Consider the following 9,917-nt stretch of genomic DNA (forward strand, 5'->3'; position numbering starts at 1 on the left):
TTTCAAACTAGGACAACCGGCCATAGCCGGTATCATAGTTTAACAAGAATACTAGATCTTGTGCTACAGGGAATCAAATAATATATCCAACTCCACCTCTCCTATAAACGCCACTTGGCTAACTAGTCAGGCCCACTGACCAAAACTGTGTGGCCCCATAGTTTTAAATCTCGTCCATGACCTAGACAACTCGTCTAATACATCTCGTTATCGTCCACCAACAAAACAAATAAACAAGTCAAAAGTATCGGACAAAGATACAAAATCATAGTTCATTTTTCTCATTGTTGAACGAGACGTATCAGAAAACTGGTCCTGTTCATGGACAAGACGAGACGTTAAAACGAGTTTTAAAATCATTTTTATCCCACCCTTCATTAATCTACGAACAAGAAATTATATCACTTCATATTTGTTTTTATTTGAGTTTTTCACAAAATGAAATAAATAGATATAAAATCAGATCAATTCTCGAAATGCCTTATTTGATATTCCTTAATATTCTAGTTATTTATGTAACGTGAGAACTAGATTAATTTTTTATTTTTATTTTTGAAAATTCTATAAGGTCACTTCGTGCTTTTTTCTCAAGTAGATTTCGAGAACTTCATTTGAGTTCAAATCCTATTGAAATGTCTAATAGAGCTTAAAAATTATTGAACCTAAAAATTAAATTGATTCCTCAAATATGTTTCCAGATACTCCTCGATGTCGTGCCAATCTATGAAACATGAGAAGCATATGAATTACCATTTGCTTTTAAAAAATATCAAATAATTTTTTGAAACTCTTATAAGATCAATTTATTCTTTTTTTTCTCTTAGTAGATGGTAAGAAGTTCATTTGGATTCGAAAATACTACTAAGAGATCCACTAGAGTGAAAATGAAATGGGGAGTAAGATATCTAACAAATTCTCTGCAGTACGGGATCAGGATGTTTTAGGGTTTTTGTTATATTGTCGGAATTGCCCTTCTTCATCGATAACTATTACGTGGTGTGACACTGGCTACTTACATGAAATCTATATATGCGTTTGAATAATCTAAGCCAAATTTAATGTGGACCAAGGTTTAACGGTAACGGTGAAACTGGTTGGTGGCGTTACCACTATAATAGATTGTAACGTTAATGTCACGGCATTAACAGCGGGTAGGGTATAAAATGGGTTGGAACTTAGTATATCCATATTTAGATCCGAATATTTTATTCGGATCTAGATCAGATCCTGATCTGGCTTGGGTCATACTAACCAAGGCCATATCCGAACCAGTCAGATTGCATTGCATTTCACATTAAAAATATATCTAAACTCATAGAAATCATCTCTAAATTAAATCATATTCGACCCATTTTTATTCCACACTGATTTTCGAATCACTTCGATTTCAATTTCAAACTCAAGTCGTTTGGCACATTTTATACTCTAACAGTGGACCCTACCACAAATATGTGACATAGTATAAATCCGGATTACTGAAACATTAACAGATTATTTCCGTTTCATTACGATTATTATTATAAAAGAGATTTTATTGTCACACCAACTTTTGCTAACACCACTCTAATTCATATGCAAAACCCCAAAGAATTAGCACACATCTTGAGGTGACATTAGCAAAAGTTAGTGAGACAATAGAAACTCTATTATTATAATCATGTTGCTAATAAAACAAAGAGTCGTGATTTTTTGACTCGAAAAAATTTCAATCGATATCCACGCGACTGACGTGACAAGGGCATAGAACTATAGATCTTTTTCTTCAGGATACACAAGGAAATTGATCAACAGTTCTGTGCCCTTGCCACATCAGCCAAGTAAAGACCGAACGAAAATTTTCGAGTCAGAAAATCATTAACGTAAAATATATTGATTTTTCCATTTGTGGATAGGAAATTCGTCGTTAGTTCCACACGTGGGAGGGTAGAATGATTTTGTTAAGATATTAGAGGCTATATAGGTAATAATTGAGGTTGGTGGAGTTGGATTAAAGGTTAATACTTTACCAGAAAATAATAATACCAATACCAATAATTTGGTTGATAGCTATCGCTATCTTTATTTTCAATGCTAATATAATATCAGCTACGTGAACTTGACTCAAATGCAAAGGACATATGGTCCAAGAACCAAAAAATATTACTCATAAACTTTACCAACTTACCAAGCTAAGTTAAGCATCTTCAAGAACAATTTATGTCTTCATGTGGAATAATCCATTAGGATGATTATATCCCTATGATTTGATGATAAGGTGAGATTTACGACTTGGTTGATGTGGATGGTGCATTAGTAGATCTCGTATAAGGAGAGCCGCTACGTTAGTATTAGGGCATCATGTCGAAACCTGGCATGACCTCACGTAGGATCTTGGCCATGTGGCAGATAGAGGAGGATAGGTGCCTAGTCAGTCATGGCAGGTGTTTGGATGATCGCTTTGTAGTGGGATCAAAGCATAAATCTTACCTCGTGGCCTCCCTAGCCAACCCCCAAAAGCATTTTTTTGATCGAAAATTACATTTTGATAGTTCATGTAAAATTGCATACCAAATAAGCGAGAAGTAAAAAATGGGCAAAAACAAGAAGTCACTCCTACCCACTTTTGTTGGAATTGAGTCGTGATTTTTTGACTTGAAAATTTTCACTTGATTTGTACGCAATTGATGTTGGTAAGGGCACATAACCATAGATCTTTCTCTTCAAGATACACAAGAAAAACGATCAACGGTTCTGTGTGTTGTGTATGTGAACACTTTTATTAAGCTCACTTAGTAATTTGATCAAACACCTTGTATGTCATATTTTCCAAGACTTTGTTTGATAATGACAGTGAAGGATAATCCAATCAATAGTAACAAATGCAAAGAAGATAAACAACCACATAAAAAAAAAAATAAGAACACAATACCCATAACATGAGATCTTATAGGGTTCACACAAAGATTACGTCCACAGAGGTATGAGCGTTGGAGTTCGATTTCGCTAAGAAGAAAATAGGACAAATCGATACAAGAACTCCCTTTATCACTTAGCTTTACCTTTTTCTAAATCTCAATCTTCCCAAACCTTTCATTTCTTAGGTTTTCTCTATTTTTTTATTTTTTTCTTTCGAAAAGACTTAGACTTGAAGTTAAACTTCTTTAACAAAAGAAAACAAAACCTCTTTTAAAAGTACCACATAAGTGGACTACTTACATAAGTTACAAGTCCAACCCAAATTATCTTGGACCGACTTAAAAACACACACACTTGGACCAAATCCAATATATTTTGAGTCATATTTCAACATTGTGCCCTTACCACGTCAGCTGAGTCCAAATCGAGTGAAAATTTTTAAGTTAGAAAATCATTGGTGGTTGGAATTTGATGGAACTTCAAGCTATACAATTTCGGGATGATAATGCCCTCACTCTTTTAATTAGTGACTATAAAATACTCTCAAAATGTTTCTATACTATTAATTTATATGATCAAAATATTCAAAAGTTTTAATATATATAATTAAAAAGCCAGTCACAGAAGTTGTTTGCCCACCAAGGCCCCCACAAATTCTCTAGATCCCAAAAAGCACTTCTTGACTGCTCTCATCAAAACATTTCACTTCGCAAAGTAATTTAAATCTCCAAACACACCACACTCCCAAACAAGGCCTTAGTGATTTTAACCAACGTCAGCTATTATTGTCCTACTCACCCAATCAAAGGTAGTGTTAGTTTGTAGCATTATGTGAAATTTTCATTTCTATGATCTATTTATGTGGCCAAACTGTTCAAAATTACCATATCACATGTAACATCCCTTCAATAAAAACCATAAAATTTTACTTAATAGAGTCATAAGACCTAAGTTTCTCTTAATTATTCTATTGTAAATTCAACTACTAATTAATTGGAAAAAACTAATTAAGATTTCCTTTCGAATGAATGGGCCCACATTGAGTATTGTGTGGAGTATCTTCGTAGTGTTTTGAAGAATTAAAAAATAAAAATAAAAATTGACGTCTTCTAAACAAATTTTGTCATCAGTTCAATTCTATATATTAAAAATGTGCATTATTTAAATAAAATTGCAAATATTGGGCAAAAAAATTACAAATGCATTTTCTCTATGATTCGGATAGAAGAAAAAAAAAAAAGAATCGTGCTGGAGTGACCTCAAGATTGTACTTCATATTGCACATCCTGACGTGAAAATGTATAGGAATCATTGATGCTTTTTTCCATGTATCTCGATGAATAGCATCTATGATTCTTATACACTTTCACGTCAGGATGTGCGATGTGAGGTACAAGCTTGAGGTCATTTCAGTATTATTGAAAAAATAAAAAAAAATCATCCTATGAGAACATTGACCTTGATTTCAAGATTTTAATTATATGAAAATGATTTAGGGAATCGGGTTGGATAATTTGAAAAAACACTTTTATATGGTGATAGAGGGTCTCCTTGTCGTAAACGTCTAATGGTCCTTTTAAAAAAAAAAGTGAGAGACAACCCATTGAGGAGGATTGAAAAGGATGGAATTGAAATACACACTAGCACATGGCTTGACACCAAAAATATCTGCATGATTGCAGAGAATTTGTTTTCAAGGGAAACTTTATTACTTGAGCCATTTAATTGCTCCTAGGAAAAGGAAGTCGTTCTAAACTGACTTCCTTTAACACTGCACTCTACACACTGCCGACATGGCATTATACATCCGTAGATATGTTTTACTCATATCTCGGAGAAAACAAATCTATGAGCATGTACACACCACCACGTCAAGATGTCCCGTGTGACCCCCCACCGAGGTCACTCCAACATTAGGCAGAGAAAATCATTTTCCGGGTGTAGAGTGGAAAGGTGGGAAAAAGTATTCCAAGAAAAGAAAAAACAAAAAAAAAAGAAAAAAGAAAAGAAAAAAAAAGCCCAAAAAGTTGTACTTTTCCCGCACAATAAAAAAAAAAAAAATCATTTTCACCCTGAAATCATATTGTTTTGATGCCCTTATCTCCAACCGACCATATCATAAGCTTTTGACATGTCAACTTGAGAACCACCACAGTCCAAATTCTACAAAGACCAAAAAAAAATTATTGGTTGCCCCCTTAAGTTTATTTGTATTTCCATTCTAAACACCAACAATAAGCCACTCTCAAATATTTCCATGACTCTTAAAAAGGGTCTTCTTTGGAGCCCTCGTACACCGTTGTGAGTTGTCCTTAAATTCAGAATTTAAAGGAGTCTTCTTTGACGCCTTTGCAGGTAAATGGGATTGGGTTTGCTGTATTAATAGTACGGCTTTTGGCTTGGTTGGTCATCTCGATTGACTTTATTATTTTATTTTTTTGAAAGATTTCCAGCCATAATTATCAGTTTAAAAAGCTCAAATTTACAATCAAATACAGTTATTTTTTTTAACCAACCATGGCCTCCATATGGCTATAGCCGCAGAGCCTTAAGAAACCCACATCCCAACCTGCAACATAAATCTGATAAAAAACACAATAGAAAGTCTCTCTCTCTCTCTCTCTCTCTCTCTACATCTCCTAGTAACTCTAAAACAGCTCAAAAATTTACAAAGCCAGTACTTGGCATGGTGTATGAAAAAGATTTAAAACAATAAGGTGTCCCAAGAATGGTGCACATTCTACACTAAATACAACAGAATAAAACTTCTCTGGTACAATTCATCAAAGCCCAAGAGTGAAAAACAGATGGGCATAGCTATGTATTTATGCTAGTAGTAACCATACAGACTAAAACTTGCAAGTTTTTATATCTCTACAACTATAGATCGATCGATCAACCAAATGAGGGTGTGTGTGAACTTACCATCAGGTTTTGCTCTTGAACTTCCTTTGTGCTTTCAAGTCCACCACAATCACGGTAATGTTGTCCTTGCTTCCCTTTTGGAGAGCAAGCTTTGAGAGGCACTCGGCTGCAGCTTGAGCAGCCGGGTCAACCACTTTGCCCCTTTCTGAGGGATTTGTAACACCGTTCTTTTTGTGCCAGAGAATGATCCGCCTTCGAGCTACGTCACATGCCTCCTCATTTGTCATGACGTCCCATAACCCATCACTGGCTAGAATAAGGCATTCGTCTTCTTTCACTCGAGGTATAAGCATTACTTCTGGTTCTGGAATGATCCATGGTTTCAAGTATCTATCACCTGTGCCATAAAAATTAAACAACAAACATAAGCTTGGCAATATTAAAGCTTTTTCTTTTTTTTCATTTCATTATTTTTTTCTAAATTTTATTTTTAATAATTTATGAGAGCTTCTATTGCCACACCAACTTTTACTAATGCCAACCTAAGATGTGTGCTAATTCTTTGGTTACATACAAATTGGGGTGGCGTAAGCAAAAGTTGGTGTAGCAATAGAATCTCTCTTCATTTATATGTCATTAATGAGTAAAATTTGATTAAAAGGTGGGGGGAAATTTTACAACTAAACCTTGGATTGATTCTCCAATTTATTTTGAATATTTCCTCTTCACATCATAAATAGGATATAATTGTGTATAAACATAGTTTTAAGGATACATGTTGCTAATCATTCTATTGCACACGGTCCATGCCCCTCGACAGTAGACAAACTCTCTGTCATCATTTTGTGCACATTCTAGTGAGACAGCCGAATGCAAAACACTCGATGTTAATGACCTTGAGTAAGGGAATAAATGAAGAAAAACAAATGAGAAGGAGAACTATTGTACATGGGCCCACATGAGATACACAAGCAAATAATAATTGAGATGTTTAATTTTATAGGAAATACCATGATATATTTTTCAAAAACACTTTCCTGAATCTCGAGGTTTTGTTTTGACGATGGATGAGACTTAGCAAGGCCTTTTTCCTTACTAAGTTAGTCAGGCTAGGCCTACTCTATATTTTTGGATGTGATGGATCACACAAGTATATTTGCAATTACCCATGTACACGACACTTCATGCTTCAACATTTCAAATAACTACTATATTATCCCTCTGTCATGCAATACTTGTATAGTTGTATATATGTATGACATTTTCATTTTCAGACAAATAAAGGGTATTGTCTTCATGAATACCTTGTTTATGTCGCATAATATATATGCCTTCTAACTTATATGGTACATAAGTTTCATTTCCCAATAGAGTAAGTAATACATGTTTAAAAATTTTCAATTTGTTCACAAGTTAGTATATATTGGGTATTGAGTGGAGTCTGCGCGCATCAATTGATCCACTTGGGAATTTTACACATGTAACAAGGAAACTTCAATTTCTTTTTTTCATTCTTTTCTTTTTTTTTTATGTGTGGCAAAATTCACCATTCCAGACACCAAACCATCCTCACATGTTAATCACACACCAACACTCTTTTGGTGTTCTATCCTCACACTACCATAAAATAGTTAAACACAACAACAGTAGTTGGGTTGTCTTTTTTTAAAACTATAAATTCATTAGAAGAGACAGAGAAAAACAAACAAGAGATCAATGAGACCTAAAAGACCCATTCTTCCTTACTTTCCATAGGCCCCAACAAACTACAAACAGATTCAATCCTCGTGGCATTTAATTTTAGAGTTTTTTATTGAAGCCTAGAATATATTATACTAGGAACATACAAAGGGAAACAAGATCATGGTGAAGAATATGCATACCAATGGATCTTGACATTGCAAGAACACCGAAAACACGGTGCCCATTCCAATCTATGACCTTGCCTCCAGCTGCTTCAATCCTCGCACATTCATCTTCTCTATTCGGCTGTAACAATTAAACAAAAACTCAGTTCCCCATTGAGGGCAATAGCTTCAATCGTAAATTATACAAAATAAAACACCATAAACACATGCCTTACTTTATGATCCACTGATAATGGCACGGGTTCTTTGCCACGACACAGAACAGCTCTTGAATCACCACAGTTTGCAACTAATATGTGGGAGGAACAAATAACAGCAACCACAGCAGTGGATCCAACGGTTTCCGGAGCAACTGGTTCAAGGATACCATCAAGATATCCTCTGTTGACCTTCCCTCCAACCTCATCATCGACTTTCTGAAAGCAATTAGTGAAGACTTTTTCCCATTTCATCTCCAAATTATCACTAATTATTCCATTACCCAACCCTTTTTTGACAAATTCTATCTCCTCACTCAAAGCCAAATGGATTCGATCAGAACAGTAGTCCGCAACCTACACCCAAAAAAATAAAAATGGATTCTGTTAAGCTAACTTTTATTAGTATATAAACCAATTGAATAACAGCGAGAATCAGAGGGTACCTGAGAACCCCCATGGCCATCATAGACTCCAAAGAAATGGGCAGTAGAGTAACTCAAACTTTGGTTCATGGGATCACCGATATGCATTTGAAGAGGAATTTTCGAAAAACGAGGTATAGCCGCAAAAGCATCTTCCATCTCTGGTCTCCTCCCACATATGGATACGGATCCCCAAAGGGGTATACAATCCAACTCAAAAAAGCCTCCTCGGCTTCCTATTCCAATAACCATCTTTTCCTGAGGCACTTGAAGAACCACCGTCGATGATTTCGAATGAGAGCCATCAAAAATGGGCTCTTTCTGAACATTGGGTTCATCTAAAGTAGTGGCCTTTGTGACAATTTGAACACTTTCAATGCTCGTCCCAATGTCCAAGGAACTTGGTTTCCCTATCTCACTAGCAATCTCCAAGCCCAAAAACTCTTCACCACAGATACTACCCGTATTGCTAATCACAGAAATTGAACAAGAGGGATCGAGTATTTGATCGCCCTCCACGGATAAGTTGTCGTCTTCCTCGCTTTCTTGAATTATGACATCGCAAGCCACCCAACCGATTTCATTTTCAACTCCTCCTTTAACTTCTTCTTGTGCAGACATAGTCACTATTTCATCTCCACCATTAAGAGATTCAAGAGGCAGCTTTGGTGCGGGTTCGGACAATAGGCTCACGGTATCCGTAATCAGCTTTAATCGCGTGATTTCCATATGGGTTGCTATCGCCGAATTATCACAGATTGAATTACCTAACATAAATGGCACTGCAACCGCCGGAGACATCTCCTCCATCAATTCTCTTATCTGATTAGTACGAATTGTAAACCTAACCTTCCAACCCCTCAAAAATCACACAAAGAATTACCCTCTTTTTTCAACTATTTCAACTCCTCCAATTCAAGTAAAAACAACTTTTGGGTTTCTAGACATGTAAGATCTGCTTTCAAACAACGAATCGAAGGAATCCGATTGAGCCCAAATAATGAGCTATGGTGCAGTGGAATGGAAACGGTTAGTCAGATCTGGTGAGGAAAATTGGACCCAAAATTCCATTTTTATGAGAATTTCAACCATAGATAGATCTCTCTAGAGAGCATAACAAACCTTCCCCATTTCTGGAAATTTGTCTATCAATTCTATCCTCATCAATTACAGTGAGATTAAACAACACGAGAAGACCTTAAAATCCATTCAAACCTACCAACCCTTTAAAAAAAAAAAAAAATCAAACAAAATTGAAATCAAAACAACTCCTTATCTATAAACACAAGAAAGATAAAAAATAAAAAAATCAAAATCAAAAGAGATCATGAGAAAAACCTTTAAAAGAAATGAAAATTTCCCAACAATCACAAGCAAACCCTAAAAAAAGATAGAACCTTCTCTACATATCACCTAGAGTTCCCTGGATCAGAGGCAACCCATCTCTATCTCTAAGAATCTCTAGAAAACAAATTAAGAACAAAGCAAGAACAGATTTTGAGTGGAGATTCTTACCAGTTTAAGGAACCACAAGAATTAATCAGAATTTAATTTCCTTTCTTTCTCTTCTTGGTCATTGAGAGGATGATTTTTAAAGAAATAGTGAGAGAGAAAGACAGAGAGAGAGTAGATTGGAGAGACAAAGAGAAAGGAAGAGAGAGAGACAG

General features: G+C 35.4%; 1 protein-coding gene across 3 annotated transcripts; it reads right to left on the reverse strand.

The window, feature by feature from the left end:
• Positions 1-5,560: 5,560 nt before the first annotated feature.
• Positions 5,561-9,917, reverse strand: LOC147388468 (protein phosphatase 2C 50-like). 3 transcript variants are annotated; one of them, XM_086417745.1, is made up of 5 exons: positions 9,766-9,917; positions 8,272-9,255; positions 7,844-8,182; positions 7,644-7,749; positions 5,561-6,157 (listed from the first exon to the last, which is right to left on the reverse strand). In XM_086417745.1, the coding sequence occupies exons 2-5, from the start codon at positions 9,058-9,060 to the stop codon at positions 5,823-5,825; spliced, it is 1,569 nt and encodes a 522-aa protein (XP_086273871.1). In that variant the 5' UTR covers positions 9,061-9,255; positions 9,766-9,917; the 3' UTR covers positions 5,561-5,822. The 3 variants fall into 3 exon arrangements, with proteins under 3 accessions (XP_086273871.1, XP_086273870.1, XP_086273872.1); XM_086417744.1 differs by having other exon boundaries at positions 8,272-9,474; positions 9,766-9,916; XM_086417746.1 differs by having other exon boundaries at positions 8,272-9,032; positions 9,766-9,915.

This window comes from Akebia trifoliata, chromosome 12, assembly GCF_017979445.1.
Source record: "Akebia trifoliata isolate Shusen 1 chromosome 12, ASM1797944v1, whole genome shotgun sequence".
NCBI classification, from domain to species: Eukaryota; Viridiplantae; Streptophyta; class Magnoliopsida; order Ranunculales; family Lardizabalaceae; genus Akebia; species Akebia trifoliata.

Coding starts and splice junctions, on each gene's coding strand:
- LOC147388468 (XM_086417745.1), bottom strand. CDS start 9,060: ATGGAGGAGATGTCTCCGGCGGTTGCAGTGCCATTTATGTTAGGTAAT. Junction 8,183..8,271: donor ATGGCCATGGGGGTTCTCAG/GTACCCTCTGAT, acceptor TTTTGGGTGTAG/GTTGCGGACTACTGTTCTGA. Junction 7,750..7,843: donor CATTATCAGTGGATCATAAA/GTAAGGCATGTG, acceptor TAATTGTTACAG/CCGAATAGAGAAGATGAATG.